Genomic DNA, 17,062 nt, shown 5'->3' with positions numbered 1-17,062 from the left:
ATACAGTCCCATTAAAGCTGAATAAATCTATTTAATGTAATGTAGACTACAGTCTAATACAGTCCCATTAAAGCTGAATAAATCTATTTAATGTAATGTAGACTACAGTCTAATACAGTCACATTAAAGCTGAATAAATCTATTTAATGTAGACTACAGTCTAATACAGTCCCATTAAAGCTGAATAAATCTATTTAATGTAATGTAGACTACAGTCTAATACAGTCACATTAAAGCTGAATAACTCTATTTAATGTACTGTAGACTAGTCTAATACAGTCACACTAAAGCTGAATAACTCTATTTAATGTAATGTAGACTACAGTCTAATACAGTCACATTAAAGCTGAATAAATCTATTTAATGTACTGTAGACTACAGTCTAATACAGTCACATTAAAGCTGAATAACTCTATTTAATGTAATGTAGACTACAGTCTAATACAGTCCCATTAAAGCTGAATAAATCTATTTAATGTAATGTAGACTTCAGTCTAATACAGTCCCATTAAAGCTGAATAAATCTATTTAATGTACTGTAGACTACAGTCTAATACAGTCACATTAAAGCTGAATAACTCTATTTAATGTAATGTAGACTAGTCTAATACAGTCACACTAAAGCTGAATAACTCTATTTAATGTAATGTAGACTAGTCTAATACAGTCACATTAAAGCTGAATAACTCTATTTAATGTGCTGTAGACTACAGTCTAATACAGTCCCATTAAAGTTGAATAAATCTATTTAATGTACTGTAGACTACAGTCTAATACAGTCACATTAAAGCTGAATAACTCTATTTAATGTACTGTAGACTACAGTCTAATACAGTCACATTAAAGCTGAATAACTCTATGTAATGTACTGTAGACTACAGTCTAATACAGTCACATTAAAGCTGAATAACTCTATGTAATGTAATGTAGACTACAGTCTAATACAGTCACATTAAAGCTGAATAACTCTATTTAATGTGCTGTAGACTACAGTCTAATACAGTCACATTCAAGCTGAATAAATCTATTTAATGTACTGTAGACTACAGTCTAATACAGTCACATTAAAGCTGAATAACTCTATTTAATGTGCTGTAGACTACAGTCTAATACAGTCACATTCAAGCTGAATAAATCTATTTAATGTAATGTAGACTTCAGTCTATCACACAGTCAGCGTATCCGTGCATTACCATCTCTAAGTGGATCCAGATGGAGGCTGTGCCTCTTAGTTACCTGTTGCCATGGTGAATCGTAGTATCGGAGCTCCATTGATGATGAAGGCTGTTTTCATCCTCACATTTGATGGAACAAACTCTGATCAGCTGTTCTGGAGCCGAAACCTTTTCCATCTCAGAGTTTGTTAAAGCTGCTTTCTGAACCGGGCTCCTGGTGCTGGTCCTGGTCCTGGTGCTGGTCCTGGTGCTGGTGCTGGTCCTGGTGCTGGTGCTGGTGCTGGTCCTGGTGCTGGTCCTGGTCCTGGTCTGTTCAATCAGAGAACAGGAGCACACATTAGAGAGAGCTAATGCTAACGCTAGCAGTGAGCCACACAGCAGCCGAAGCTAACAGGCTAACTAGCTGTTAGCTTGTTAGCATGGAGCTAACTAGCTGTTAGCTTGTTAGCATGGAGCTAACTAGCTGTTAGCTTGTTAGCATGGAGCTAACTCTCTGTTAGCTTGTTAGCATGGAGCTAACTAGCTGTTAGCTTGTTAGCATGGAGCTAACTAGTGAAGGAATTCCCCTCAGGGAATCGTCACCTTCATGCGTGTTGGTTTATCTTCTAGGCAGCTGCAAGCTCAGAGTAAAAGATTGCAAAGTAGGTTAAATCAGTATCAATTTATTCCGCAGATATATTCATCAAAGTTGCACAGAGTTATTACAGAAGTTCTGGATTCATCAATGTGTCCCTGATACCATGTAATACAGTGTTCAGTTCGCAGTGAATGAACCCCGAGCTTTTCTTTACATTTGCCTTTATACACAGCCACAAACATTCTCTGAAAGGAGGGGCAGGGTTTTGATCAGTCTTAGTACTTTTCCACAATGTCACTGTGACCTTCCTCTTATCTGACTCCATCCTTAGACAACGCTGTCTACTGTTCATAACATTCTGTCCTCTCCCCCCCATCTGTTTTCTCCCTAAGGCTGTGTCCTTGAGACTGTTCTATCTACACAAAAGTATGTTTATGCCGTCCCACCCTTGTGACTCTGCACGAGAAGTCCCTCAGGCGCAACAGTATTCATCTTATAATTCTAGTCTAAACATCTTTAACCCAATGAACTCGTAACATAATAGTTTAAGCATTGCCATATTATTCTTCATGATATATTTCCAACACTAGCTGTTAGCTTGTTAGCATGGAGCTAACTAGCTGTTAGCTTGTTAGCATGGAGCTAACTAGCTGTTAGCTTGTTAGCATGGAGCTAACTCTCTGTTAGCTTGTTAGCATGGAGCTAACTAGCTGTTAGCTTGTTAGCATGGAGCTAACTAGCTGTTAGCTTGTTAGCATGGAGCTAACTAGCTGTTAGCTTGTTAGCATGGAGCTAACTAGCTGTTAGCTTGTTACATGGAGCTAATTAGCTGTTAGCTTGTTAGTATGGAGCTAACTAGCTGTTAGCTTGTTAGCATGGAGCTAACTCTCTGTTTTCGGGTTTAACTCGGTTCATATTCTTCTTCTCTTCTTCTCCTCTTGGACTTCCGGCTCAGAGGAAGCTTGTTAGTGTTTACCTGAGTTGTTTGCTGGTTCACCTGCAGCTCGAGCTCCAAACGGATCAAAGATCTTCAGTTAACAACAACAACTCTCCCGCCATCAGCCCGACAACCACACTTCCGGTTACAAGTACTTCCGGTCTGGTTTTTCAGTTTAAAGTGACAGAAAGTCTCCACCTGGAGGTCAGGAGGGAAACTACAGCTACATGGTTTATATAATGTATTATATTATATTATGACCTATTTGTCATAAGCCAGACTACTGAAGTATATATATGTAGTTGATTTTCTATAAACTTTAATCTTTGGACTGATAGTGGTTGGTAAAGTCAAATAATACGACATCAGAGGTAAAATCATTGCTTTCCCGTCGGGTCAGTGTTACAGGAACTCTTAGCCTGACAGTTAGCCTTTTAACAAACAAATACCAACATCTATAAGCCACTGAGGGGCGGACGGGAGAACTTGTTTGGATGCGTGCTCTAAAAACAAACCAATGTCCAGTTCGCTGTGTAACGTTGGATCACTTCCATTTATTTACAGTTTCACATCTCACCATCATGTTCTTCCCCTGCAGGCATACATTAACTGTCATCCACAGATTAAAGTGAAACTAACTACATTAAGGCACCGACACAGAACAGTAACTAATGAATGAGGGATGTTTCATGGTGATATCTATTACATTTTTAAAATTACAACTTTATAATATCATGACTTCAATGTGGCCCTAATACTCCGTCGTACCGTCGTACCGTCGTACCGTCGTACCATAGACCTACAGCAATGATAAATAAAAATGAAAATGTAAACGAAAAAACAGTTATTCATTTCCACTAATGTCTTTTATAGATCCACAGGGAGCCACTGGAGAGGAGCTGAAGAGGCGCAGGTTGCTGACCCCTGGACTAAACCATACAACAAATTAAAATATTGAACAATTGGATGACATCATAGTTAAATCCCTTCATTTTAATAATTATACTGTAGCACACAGCGGTGACATCAACATACTGCTTATCCAATCCCTGCTGCTTTCACTACGCTGTGGCGTCTCCATGGTGACGTCTGGTGTCTTTCCTGTGGATGTGAAAAAAAAAAAAAATGAAAAAAATATATATAAAGAAATATATATACTGTACGTATAAATACGTATTTTTATTTTTTATATTTTTTGATTTAATAAAAAAATGAAAAATAAATATATATATATATATATAATTATATATATATATTTATTTGTATCTATATTTATTTTTTATAAAATTTTATAAAAAAATTATAAAATAAATGTATATATATATATATATATATATATATTTTTTAAATACTTTTTAATTTTAAAATTTTTTAACTTGGCATCCCAGTTTACCACCCTGTTACCTGTTAGAGTGTATGTCTCTGTATACGAGTCCCAGGACGATGGTGGACATCAGGTAAGGAGCTCCCACCACCAGGTGACACACCAGTCTGGAGACAGACAGGAGGCGTGCTGCTGCAGGAGCACCAGGACCTGCTGGTGGTGAAACAACCAGATCCATAAATACTGTATCTGATATGAACGTCAAACATGAGGCGGCATGTGGAGCATCTGGCCTCATGACCTGCGGGCTGTATAACATTCAACAGCTTATTAGACGTGTGTTTCCGGAGCCCACCTCCCGTCACGTTTCCAGTAAAACCATCAGACGGTCGACCTGCCTCTCCTCTCTCCGTGGCTCCTCCTGTGTATGAAAACCAGTACGCAACAAAACTACTTAGTTAGGTTTAGGCAATAACACTACTTAGTTAGGTTTAGGCAACAAAACTACTTAGTTAGGTTTTGGCAACAAAACTACTTAGTTAGGTTTAGGTAAAAAAACTACTTAGTTAGGTTTAGGCAACAAAACTACTTAGTTAGGTTTAGGCAACAAAACTACTTAGTTAGGTTTAGGCAACAAAACTACTTAGTTAGGTTTAGGCAACAAAACTACTTAGTTTGGTTTAGGCAACAAAACTGCTTAGTTAGGTTTAGGCAACAAAACTACTTAGTTAGTTTTAGGCAACAAAACTACTTAGTTAGGTTTAGGCAACAAAACTACTTAGTTAGGTTTAGGCAACAAAACTACTTAGTTAGGTTTAGGTAAAAAAACTACTTAGGGTATTGTTTGAAGACATTCTTGATAAACTGTGTTTAATCTTTCTACTTCCTGTCTTGTTGTATACGTACATGCATTATTTCCTATTTCCTCTCACCTCTCACAGTGAGCCAGCTCTCCGTTGACGCCCCGACGCCGGTGATCACGCACATGTAGAGGCCTTGATCAGACTTGGACACCGCAGGGAGGCTCATCTGCCCCGTGACGGCTGCTCCGACGGGAGATCTGTCCTTCATGAAGATGCTGGCTCGCAGGTTTGAAGAGTTGCTTCGAGTAGTGCAACGCAGAGTCACAGATCGTCCCTCCGTCACAGGAAACACGGGACTCTCCAGGATCACGTTACTGTCTTTGATACGCAAAAGCATTAAGAAAGGTGATGAAGGAGAAAAAGCATCCACGGATTGTTTACAGTGATCCCATGCTTTTCTAACTTGGGCTCCAAATTCTACAAGACTACCTTAAAATATGTATATTTTTAATAAAGATTGTGAAGCAGTCACAGAAGGTGGTTGTTCATCAAAAATGTGATTGTTATACGAACAAAATGACAGAAAATCAAAATGCTAAATGGCTCATCTTCGGCCTCCCGTGACAAACTAACCGGTGACGCTGATGTTGGCAGCTGGACTCGTCTCTCCTGATGCGGACTCACACCAGTACTCGCCACTGTTCCAGCGGTACGCCTCGTGGATAACGCAGGTCGACGCTCGCAGGTGGCCCCAGTCGCGTCCACACTCGGAGACTCCTCGGGCCGTCCTGGCCTTCACCCTCCATCCGGAGGAGATTCTGTTCCCGTCACAGCTCAGAGAGAAAGACTCGTACTTAAAGAACTGAGATCTGTGAGGAGAGACTGTGAGGGAGGCTGCAGAGAAGACAAAACTACTCAGTTCCACTTCTTAACTCTCAATTTACCCTGAAAACACGTCAAACACCTTCATCTTAATCAGGGTCTTCAGTATGGATCCCTCAAACTAAACCCCTTAACTTAAAAAGAACTTATTGACAAATTAAGGGGATTTTTAGGTGGTTAGGTTTAGGCAACAAAACTACTTAGTTAGGTTTAGGCAACAAAACTACTTAGTTAGGATTAGGCAACAAAACTACTTATTTATGTTTAGGCAACAAAACTACTTAGTTTGGTTTAGGCAACAAAACTACTTAGTTAGGATTAGGCAACAAAACTACTTATTTATGTTTAGGCAACAAAACTACTTAGTTAGGATTAGGCAACAAAACTACTTAGTTAGGTTTAGGCAACAAAACTACTTAGTTATGTTTAGGCAACAAAACTACTTAGTTTGGTTTAGGCAACAAAACTACTTAGTTAGGTTTAGGCAACAAAACTACTTAGTTAGGTTTAGGCAACAAAACTACTTAGTTAGGATTAGGCAACAAAACTACTTAGTTAGGTTTAGGCAACAAAACTACTTAGTTAGGATTAGGCAACAAAACTATTTAGTTAGGTTTAGGCAACAAAACTACTTAGTTTGGTTTAGGCAACAAAACTACTTAGTTTGGTTTAGGCAACAAAACTACTTAGTTATGTTTAGGCAACAAAACTACTTAGTTAGGTTTAGGCAACAAAACTACTTAATTGGGCGTTAATTGGAAAATATTTGACAAATCCATTAATTATCAGAACTATGTAAAAAGGATTTACTTTGTACCTCGAAAAGACTTTAAATTTTAAGTTAAGGTGCAAATGCAGGGGTTTAAACCAAATGTGAGGTAAATGAATGATAACATATGCAAGGTTTAAGGGTTAAAACAATCCTTAAAGTTTACCAAATAGCATGAAAACCATAGATAGATGGATAGATTTTAAGGGGCCTAATGATCCATTAAAAATACCTTATATCAAAATCCATTATTCAACACATTAATCGTCCTCTTAAAATCCCATTATCTTAAAAAAATGAAGGAATTCTGTTTCGCAGTGATAAAAAAACAAACAGCTGCTTTCTGTAACACAACCTGCAGTTTGAATAATAGAAATGAAATTGTTCTACGAATAGACGCTAATAGACGACGTTCTCCACTAGAACTTGTGCATTAAGAAAAAGCCTGTTTTGATATGAGAAGTGTGTTAAAGTTAAAGTTAAAGTAAAGGTGACGTTACTCACAGAGTGCGAGGAGGAAGCCTGTGAACTCCATCCTGTCTCGATGCTGACTGACGGTTAAACCGGATAAAGAAGAAGCTTCATAATGAAGGTTAATAATAACTGAGCGGAGCGTTGAACCACAGACAGACTGTTATTTTCATCTCAGCTTGAGAACTAATGAAGACTTTCAGACGAGTCTCAGACGCACTAATAGAACCAACTTGTTCATACGGCTTTGTCACAGTGTTGGTTGGTATATTAAGACATGAAGACAAACCACCAACATTATCTCTGTACACAGAAGAACTGCAGAATAACCATCATTTATAAATGGTCTACTACCACTACTACTACTACTAATACTACTACTACTACTAATACTAACATAATTTACACTATTTACTACTACTACTACTACTACTACTACTACTACCACCACTACTACTACTACTAACATCATTTACACTATTTACTACTACCACTACTACTACTACTAATACTACTACTACTACTAATACTAACATAATTTACACTATTTACTACTACCACTACTACTACTACTACTACCATCATGTTTACTACTACTACTACTACCACTACTACTACTACTACTACTAACATAATTTACACTATTTACTACTACCACTACTACTACTACCACCACTACTACTACTACTACTACTACAACTAACATCATTTACACTATTTACTACTACCACTACTACTACTACCACTACTACTACTACTACTAACATAATTTACACTATTTACTACTACTACTACTATCACCATTTCTACTACTACTACTACCACCACCATTTCTACTACTACTACTACCACCACCATTTCTACTACTACTACTACTACTACTACTAACATAATTTACACTATTTACTACTACTACTACTACCACCATTTCTACTACTACTACTACTAACATAATTTACACTATTTACTACTACTACTACTACCACCATTTCTACTACTACTACTACTACTACTAACATAATTTACACTATTTACTACTACTACTACTACTACCACCATTTCTACTACTACTACTACTACTACTAACATAATTTACACTATTTACTACTACTACTACTACTACCATTTCTACTACTACTACTACTACTACCACCATTTCTACTACTACTACTATTACTACTACTACTACTACCATCATGTTTACTACTACTACTACTACTGCTAGTACTGACTAGTACCACTAGTACTAGTAGTACTGACAAAATGTGATATAAATGTCCATAAATTCATGCACTTAACAAATATCTGAGATGTCGTGGAACAGAAGTATAAAGCAGCAGAAAAGGGAAATACAAAATTGTATGCAAGTACTTTACTTGAGTAAATGTACTTAGTTACTTCCCACCTGTGATTATCCAGGTGAAGCGTCGCAGCTGAGAGTAAACTGAGGTGAGAGCCTGAAGAGACAACGTCAGCTCTCGACTGAAAATACATCTTTTTATTATCAAACCCACCGTCTGACCTTTAGGTAACAAGTGAACAAGAAAACATGAACATCAGGTAACACTTTAATAAAAGTAACGTTGATGGAGCTTCACGGATCGTCTTCATTCATCCGACTTTAAACCAGCAGCTCGTCTCACGGATTCATTCAACAACAAAGAACGACGTGAAATTAAGAAAACGGTATAAAAAAGAAGAACAGACGACTGTGAGCTCAGCGTCTCAATACTTTACACATCTGGTAAATATAACTTAAACAATAATCAAGTACAGAAAGACATTCACAACAATACTCGTTAAATATTCCACTGGGGAGGACTTCTCAGTGTTCACTTTGACAACGCAGCAGAACTTTGTTTTGAGGACATTTTGTCTCGTTGATAAGTCCAGATGTGACGAGTTCTGACAGCTGGAATCAAATGGTTTGTTTGGAGCCGCAGCCATTTTGGCTCCAAAACCGCTGCTGAAGTTGCGACACTCTCGTGAGATGGTTAAAGGTAGGCGTCGGCCTTGAATGGTTAGGGTTGCGATAGGTTGTCGGGCAGCGAGGCAAACTTTTCTCACCTTGGGGATTTACCTTCTAGACACGACCCTTCACGTTTTTGGTATCGACTAGGGATGTTAATAATTAACCGTTAACCGACATTAAGCATTTTAACCGATTTCGGCTAAAAGATATATTGATAATTAATTAAAAAGCTGAGCGTCTCGGAGGAGCGGCTCGTCTCTTTAAGGAGAAAAGCTGGTCCACCTTAACAGCCCATCTTAAGAGGCGGAGCCGGAGTTGCAGGATACAGGAAGTCGGCTCCGGTCTCTCCAGCTCTCTTCAGTGGAGGAGTTGTAGTTCAGTAGCATTTATTCACCGACAAATAAACTGTCCACACACTGCTACACCTACGATCACAGCTAGAACACCACCAACAACCTCACACTCCCCGCCAACACACACGCGGTCTGTTGGAAACTCGCTAAAGTTACGCAGACTACGTGTGGCGGCGGCGAGCACGAAGCCTCCGGCAATAATAGAGCTGCTAACGTAGCACAAACACACACACTGTTTGTTGGACACTCGCTAAAGTCGATCTGGACAGACACACAGCTGACAACCTGCTAAATAAACTAAATGTGCGGTGGAGACTTTTACTGGGAAAGTGGCTGCATGTCCGCGACACTACACGCAGCATCGGAGCTGCTAAGATTGCATGAGAGGCACTAATCTTGTCGGTTAACGGTTAATAATCGGTTAACGAGGGTCGGTTATCGGTTATGAAAATGTTTAAAATTAGCATCCCTACTATCGGCCCAATCACGTTCGTAACACCGAAAATGAAAACTAAAAGTTTCAGAAATTCTGATTAGATTGTAGTTTCATTCTCATAACTAGATAGTTCCTGATTTAAATCCCAATTCTTCCAATTTCAGGCTGTTATTTATTTAGACGAGTTCTTGTATGGCTGCTTGCGTTTACAACATTTGACATTTAAGAAATTCAGGTTCTGTTTCTGCACAACTTTTTGTGACATCCAAACCTCTCCGTGTTAGCGTGTGATTTCTGCAGGTCACACTGCACCACTTCTGTTCATGCTTATGGACATTTGGAAGTTCTTCTGAAAGATATTCTGGTGTGATTTGACTCTAATCTGCCCCCTAGTGGCGACACGTTTTAGTCCTCCAGGTCCACACACATTACAGGCATTAACACTGGTATCCCAGCTGCCTGTCTACACGTAGACGCTAAAAGCAAACACATCCCTGTGCTAGCAGTTAGTAAGCATCGTCGTGATAATTCCTGTATTGTGAAAGCTGCTTTTCACCTCCTCAGCTGGTTCATCTGTTGCTGTTTCATCCCTCCACATCTACGGCAGCAGGTTGGAAGTTTAACTCCATTTTGTCAGAATCGGTAGTTTGGACTTACTGGCACTTTTCTGAAAAACTTTTGGGCACCTGAAACTAATTTAAATGTTAAATTAGATCGAGACAGAGATGTTTGTTATGATAGATAACATGCACGGATCGAAGATACGGCTGCAACCAAAGACACGTCAGAAGCACGGCGAGTAAACCTCCAACGAACGGCGTGATGATAAACCGTCACAAGCCTCACGATGTTTCCTTTCATGGTTCCTGCTGCTGAACCATCCAGAGAGAGCGACAGTGTTTGTGTTTACAATCAAGTAACAGAGAATAAGACAAAGTTGTGATGAGGACAGCGAGCGAGCAGCATCCGGCAGTGAAGTGAAACTTTTAACGACTTGTCTTCTTCCTGTTGGAAGTTCATCGTCCACGTGAGTCTGAACGTTTCACGTCAGATCCGGTAGGATGATGAACCGCACGGTGACCTTTTCTGGGGATTAAACTGGCGATCATGATAAGGTAAACGTCTCTTCCTCAGGAGAGAGCTGGAAATGCTGGTTCTAAATAAATAAATAAACTGATGTTAAAGTCCTCCGTCTTTCCGTCTCAGCGTCGGGGTCACTCGTCCCTCCCCGCCTCCACCATCCTGTAGCGCTGCCTGCAGGACGAAGGCAGCGCCACCGGCCACGAGAACACGACGGGAACCGTCGTCTGGACGTTCCTCTCCAGGAAGTTGAAGACGGGGTTCCACCACGTCCTCGACAGGTAGTTGTTGGGAGCTTGACGCAGCGCCTGAGCAGAAATACACACAATATTAATAACAAGAAATGACTTTAATTAGTTTAAACAATTAGTTGATGAGTCAGTCGACTCTTGATTATTGATTTATTGTTTTTACAGCTCCTCAGATCGGACTATTTGATGCTTTTGTATATGATATATAATAAACAGAATGTTTTTGGTTGGATAAAAATTAGGGCTGTCAATCGATTCAAATATTTAATCGCAGTTAATTGCATGATTGTCCACTAATCAACATCATTATGTAGTTATTTCAGCATAATTTTGATCTGTTTATTGATATTAAATCACAGCACAATCTGTTTATAGTGGGTTCATACGTTCAGTAGAGACATGTGGCTGCTAGAGACAGTCAGTGTGATGGTACTGTATGTGAATACAACTCGCCGCCGGGTGACGTTATGAAACCAGACACGACAGAGTTTGGTTTTCTGACATATATGGGACTTCACCAACTATACAAAGCAGCTACAGTGGTTATTTCTTCCTGGTTGACGGAGGAAATGTTGTTGGTATCTATGGAGACAAGCTCCGTCTAGAGCGAATGAACACCAGTGATCCCGGCGGTCCGACTCGCGTGAGCAAAACGAGGTTAAAAGTCGCTTCTCTCTTGATGTGAATGCAGCATAAGTCTATTTCAGCCAGCGTTCTCCTCCCCTTCCGATATCTCTTTTGAAGGGCTTCGTTGCTGCATCCTGGGCTTAGCGCCGCCCAAGACGACTGTAATTGGTTTAAAGAAATACCAACAAGCCAGAGCGTTTCACATCCGTACTGTAAATGAAGGTAATGTGATTTAAAACTTGATGCATAGTGACATCATTTCTCAGACCTCAATCTCACTTAGGAGCAATATGCAGTACAAGTACACGTAGTACTGCCTGCGTCTGGTACCTACGTGTGTGTTGGCCATGGTGTGGTACCACCAGAAGGTCCTGGTGGTGGCGAAGTATCCGACCACCACGTCGATGCTGTAGTGCTCGTGAGCGATCAGGATGCAGAGGACTCCCGAGGCGCTGAGCAACCAGCAGAACCAGCGGTACCACCACATCCAGCGAGGAGAGTCTGCACACACACACACACAGACACACACGTTGTAGTAGTACTACTACAGTACACTTCACATTTATTATGTCTTTCTTTGGCATTAAAGTGTTGTCAGCTGACCTTAATAAAAGTCGTACATCATCAGCAACTGTTACAGTAGATTACTTTCACTTATATATATTTATCAAATATCTTAATAAATATCTAAATCTGTTTAAATAAAATATTTACATCATTATCTTACTATTTTATTTAGACAGATTTTAGAAAAATATTTAGATATTTATTAAATATCTTAATAAATATATTAATGAATTAAATATATTAATAAATATCTAAATATTTTTAAATAAAATATTTACATCAATATGTTAATATTCCATTTAAACAGATTTTAAAGAAATATTAAGATATTTATTAAATATCTTAATAAATATATTCATACATATATCTTGATAAATATCTAAATCTGTTTAAATTAAATTGGGATGATCTGTTCATATCTTGCACTGCACTTTTTATTCTATTTTATTATTATATTATTTTATCTTCCATTTTATTTTATTCATTTATATCCTTTAAATGTGTCGTTGCTTTTCTTAATGCCTTTTATGTAAAGCTTTAAATCACTTTGCCTAAAAAAAGGAAAAATGTTACAAGAATAACGACACCAAAAATTATTGTTATATATATATAAATATATTTATATATATACACACAAATGTCTGTTTATATTTCTAAAACATTATGACTTTATTGTCTTTTTTTTGTATGTTTCTAATTCAACAGATTCAGAGGAAATTTTAAGAGATTAAAGTTTGGAAAAAAACCCATTTTTAATTGTTGAATAAATCAACCTGCGTCGTCACAAATACTTCTAGTTATTAAAAATAAAACATCAGCAGAGCAAACTGAAATAAATGATAGAAGTGAGAAGTGTGTGTACTCACACTCTTTGATGAAGAGGTAGGAGAGCGTCAACATGACGGTGTGGCCGCTGTACAGGAAGTCACCACACATGAGGTGATTTCCGGTCAGAGACAAACCTGAACACCGAACACACGGAGCAGTTATGATTTATTATTATTATTATTACTAGTTATTAGTTAGTCATTAAAACATTCAGAGTTTGGGTTTTACCTCCTCCTGAGATGAGCCTCAGAATCCTCCAGATCTTCCCCGTGGAGTCGTTGTACAGCTGCACAGAGACGCACACACATTTACTGTGATGGAGGTAAACGGGTAAACGTGTAGATAATGTTAGTATACATGTACAGTGTGTGTGTGTGTTCGTACCTTTGGAGCGCAGACCATGTGTTTCCCAGGTACCGGCAGCGTGGTGATGTACATGGTGACGCAGCGATACATGTAGAGCGTCCCGATCAGGAAGAAACAGCGACGACCCACGATCGCTCTGCAGACACAGAAAGAGCTACCTTTACGCGAAGCTTACTACTTTTAGGCTAGCATCATATGGAAATACATAATAAGTACGGTACTTTACGACTCTTAAATGTTCTTTAAATGTACAACCAAAAGTAAAAGTCCTAAATTCATAATGCTACTTGAGTTAAAGTGCAGAAGAATTATCAGCAAAATGCAGTTAAATCAAAGTAAAAGTACTCCGAAGCCCCGGCTATACGGTACTAACAGTACTTCTACTGGTACTGCCAGTACTTCTACTGGTACTTCTACTGGTACTGCCAGTATTTCTACTGGTACTGCTGTACTTCTACTGGTACTGCCAGTACTTCTACTGGTACTTCTACTGGTACTGCCAGTAGCTGCCCGTACTTCTAATGGTACTGCTGGTACTTCTACTGGTACTGCTGGTACTTCTACCGGTACTGCCGGTACTTCTACTGGTACTGCCAGTACTTCTATTGGTACTTTAACCACATGTATTCCAGCTGCTGGTCGTACTTGTGTTTGAGGAAGAGCAGCTGGACGAGCCAGAGTCCACAGAGGATGAGCCCGTTGACCTCGGTGACGGTGAAGGCCCAGGGCACGCGGTCCACGTAGTCGAAGAACTTGTCGGGCAGCGGCGGGCTCACCGACTTGTCCGGCACCCTCTCGTGGACGACGGTGATGATGACGGTGGTGAAGACGAGGATGAACAGGGCGTAGAGGAAGGCCACGCCCGTCTTCCACCACTCCTTGGGGAGGTGGTTGGCCCGCTCCTCCGGCACGGTGATCTTCACGTAGTCGCAGTGCCGCCGCAGCCCGCTGCTCAGCGAGTGGATCAGCTGGTTCTGTTTCAGCAGGTTGCTCAGTCTGCTGCCCTCCGGCTGCTGCTTTTTGCCGTCGTGGGCGTCGTCGGCGGAGGGCGGCGTCGGGGAGTCGTGGCGGGTCGGGTTACCGTTGGCAACACTCGGAGGTGCCTCGGGATTTATTGTGGTCACGTTAACTTCCACATGGGGGCGCACATCGTCGTCGTCCCGGATCAGCTCCGACGCGGCCATCGTTTTTCCTTTAATGACTCTCTGACCAATAAGGACGAGTTTCCTGGTTCACCAGCCAATCACAGGCTTCGCAAAGTGACCAATTAGAACGCAGCTTTAGTCGTCTCTGGAGGTTTGATATTCCTTCATCAGGTATCGGTTGCTCTGGTCCAGTATCAGCGATCAATAACAGTATTCCAACAGTCCGGGGTCATCGACTGACTGATCAATAATCTGATCAATATCTGGAGTTCAACTGGTGAGGTCACACGGAAGGCAGGTGATTGGTCGATCAGGACGAGTCAGCAAAAACCTGAAATAAAAAAAACATTTTTACTTGATAAGAGAAACGGCCTTTAAAACAGATTAAAGTTGTTTCTCCGTCTCGTGCAGAACTTCATTTCTGAAGAACTCACGTTTCATTCATTAAACTTTATATTCCACCTACACGTCGCCAGCTGATCGCATCCGATCCGACCTCACGCGGCCGCTCTGTGACCTGCTCCTGTAAAGAGCTGCGTTTTACAGCAGCGTCTGTGTCGTTGTCGTGGTAACTGTCCGTCACTAAATCGAAGAAATTCACAATGAAGTTCTGAACTGAACTGAAAACACACCGGCTGAACTCCACGGCGGTTGGATGCAGGAATTTTCTTTATCTCTGCAGTTAATCGAGTTCAGACGGGTTACTAACCTACTGCACACACACACACACGTATGCACATACACACAGACACAGACACACAGACACACCCACACACACACACACACACACACAGACATACCCACACACACACACACAGACATAGACACAAACACAGACAGCGACACACACACACACGTATACATATACACACACAGTCACACACACCAGGAACCAGCCTGTTGTGAGAATGAATCTTGACTGTTTGACTGTTAAGTAACCTGAGGGAGGCACTCCCTGTGAAACACACCCACCAACACACACACCTTAAATACACACACACACACACACACACACACACACACACACACACACACACACACACACATCCTGTTAGTGTCACAGAGGCTGACACACACACACACTTGTGACTTCGGGTAGAAAACGAGTTAAACAGCATTGACGTCATCAAACAGAAACCTGACTCTTCGTCCGTCAGCTGACGTCACCGTTAATCTGAGAAGACGGTTTGAAGCTCTTTGCAAATAAAAAAAAATAAATAAATAATGTTTATGAATCTCAAAGTGTGGTTTATAAAAGTATTGTTTTGTTTAATCGATTAATCCAACTAATTTGATAACTGATTGATCGTTTTAAGTAATTTTGTCTTCTTCTTCTGTGGTTGTGAGGATTCAGTGTATATATATATATATATATATATATATATACACATATATAGCTGAATCTGTTTGTGTTTTTGGATGAACAGATTTAAAGACGTCACTTTGACAATAAGAAACTTAATTTAATTGTCAGATTAATTGGAAATTAGTTGCATCCCTCGTTTCGGTATCGGTACCATAACTCAAGTTTTAGATTGACACAATATTTCAATATTTTTTTTTTTTATTTTACTTATTTTATTATTTTTAATATTTTATTTTACTTTATATATTTTATTTATTTCATTATATTATTATTATTATTTTATTGAATTATATTTTTTATTTATTTCTTTTAATATTTTTTACATTTTATTTATTCATATTTATAATTCAATTTAACTTATTTTATTATTATTTATTACTTTATTTTGCTTTTTAGTATTTATATTAATTTGATTTAACTTATTTTTATTTTTTATTATTGTTTTTTACTTTACTTTTTATTTTTATTATTTATATTATTAATTTAATTTAACTTATTCTAATTGTATTATTAATATAATTTGTTTTATTTTACTTTTTGTTTTTAATTAAATTTTTTTATTGTATTTTATTTTTTACTTTATTATTTTTTGTTTTATTTTACTTTATGTTTTTTAATTAATTTTTTTTAAATAGTTTTTATGTGCAGAGTCGGCCCAACAGTGAATGTATCTACTAACAGGTATCGTAATATGGATTAATCCACCACTGAAAATAGTCCCCAACAAAGTCACTATTTCCTTTAATAAAATATAGTGTTTTTTATTGAGACTGAAACACTGAAAGAGAAGCAGCAGTTCAGTCAGTCAGTGTTTGTGTTTCAGGTAAAACAATAATCATGTTTTGGACTAAAACTCGCTGCAGACGGAGACAACACTGATTTGTGTCTCCGTCTCCTGCTAAATACCTCCTCTCCTGCTGCTGCTGCTCCGACTGCAGTTCACACTGAAGTGAATGTTTGCTGAAACACACACGTGTTGGACTGTTCAACACTTTCACTTCTTCGTGGAAACAACAACCTGCTGCTTGAAACTCGTCAGGCAGGATCATTCTGAGTGGAAATACAGTTTTATATAATCAAAGGTCCTCAGAAAAGTCAAACAATTTTTAAATTAAAAATCAGCCGCAGTATAA

The 17,062-nt window shown here is 39.0% G+C and overlaps 2 protein-coding genes across 4 annotated transcripts in view; both read right to left on the bottom strand.

The window, feature by feature from the left end:
* Positions 1 to 3,236: 3,236 nt before the first annotated feature.
* On the bottom strand, positions 3,237 to 5,786 carry LOC141761352 (low affinity immunoglobulin gamma Fc region receptor III-like). The gene is made up of 6 exons (XM_074624689.1): positions 5,761 to 5,786; positions 5,450 to 5,685; positions 4,946 to 5,194; positions 4,369 to 4,434; positions 4,094 to 4,226; positions 3,237 to 3,790 (listed from the first exon to the last, which is right to left on the bottom strand). The coding sequence occupies exons 1-6, from the start codon at positions 5,784 to 5,786 to the stop codon at positions 3,751 to 3,753; spliced, it is 750 nt and encodes a 249-aa protein (XP_074480790.1). The 3' UTR covers positions 3,237 to 3,750.
* Positions 5,787 to 8,493: 2,707 nt separating this feature from the next.
* The window catches only part of LOC141760806 (phosphatidylcholine:ceramide cholinephosphotransferase 2-like), a 10,852-nt gene continuing 2,283 nt past the window's right edge, over positions 8,494 to 17,062 (bottom strand). For all 3 annotated transcript variants that reach the window (XM_074623885.1, XM_074623887.1, XM_074623886.1), the window contains exons 2-7: positions 14,064 to 14,894; positions 13,437 to 13,554; positions 13,281 to 13,338; positions 13,091 to 13,186; positions 11,992 to 12,158; positions 8,494 to 11,087 (exon numbers count right to left, since the gene is read on the bottom strand). In XM_074623885.1, coding sequence (XP_074479986.1) covers positions 10,914 to 11,087; positions 11,992 to 12,158; positions 13,091 to 13,186; positions 13,281 to 13,338; positions 13,437 to 13,554; positions 14,064 to 14,602 — 1,152 coding nt within the window. In that variant the 5' untranslated portion in view covers positions 14,603 to 14,894 and the 3' untranslated portion in view covers positions 8,494 to 10,913. The remainder of the gene's footprint in view (positions 11,088 to 11,991; positions 12,159 to 13,090; positions 13,187 to 13,280; positions 13,339 to 13,436; positions 13,555 to 14,063; positions 14,895 to 17,062) is intronic.

This window comes from Sebastes fasciatus, chromosome 22, assembly GCF_043250625.1.
Source record: "Sebastes fasciatus isolate fSebFas1 chromosome 22, fSebFas1.pri, whole genome shotgun sequence".
Taxonomy (NCBI): Eukaryota; Metazoa; Chordata; class Actinopteri; order Perciformes; family Sebastidae; genus Sebastes; species Sebastes fasciatus.
Note: the sequence above shows the minus strand (reverse complement) of the source record. Positions and strands in the feature narration are given on the sequence as shown.

What these genes read in the sequence shown, in the direction of transcription:
- LOC141761352 (XM_074624689.1), bottom strand. Translation starts at nt 5,786, where the DNA reads ATGAAGGTGTTTGACGTGTTTTCAGG. An exon ending in GAGCTGGCTCACTGTGAGAG is followed by an intron (nt 4,435 to 4,945) that starts GTGAGAGGAAAT and finishes TTTCATACACAG; the next exon opens with GAGGAGCCACGGAGAGAGGA. An exon ending in TACTGGAAACGTGACGGGAG is followed by an intron (nt 4,227 to 4,368) that starts GTGGGCTCCGGA and finishes TTTCACCACCAG; the next exon opens with CAGGTCCTGGTGCTCCTGCA.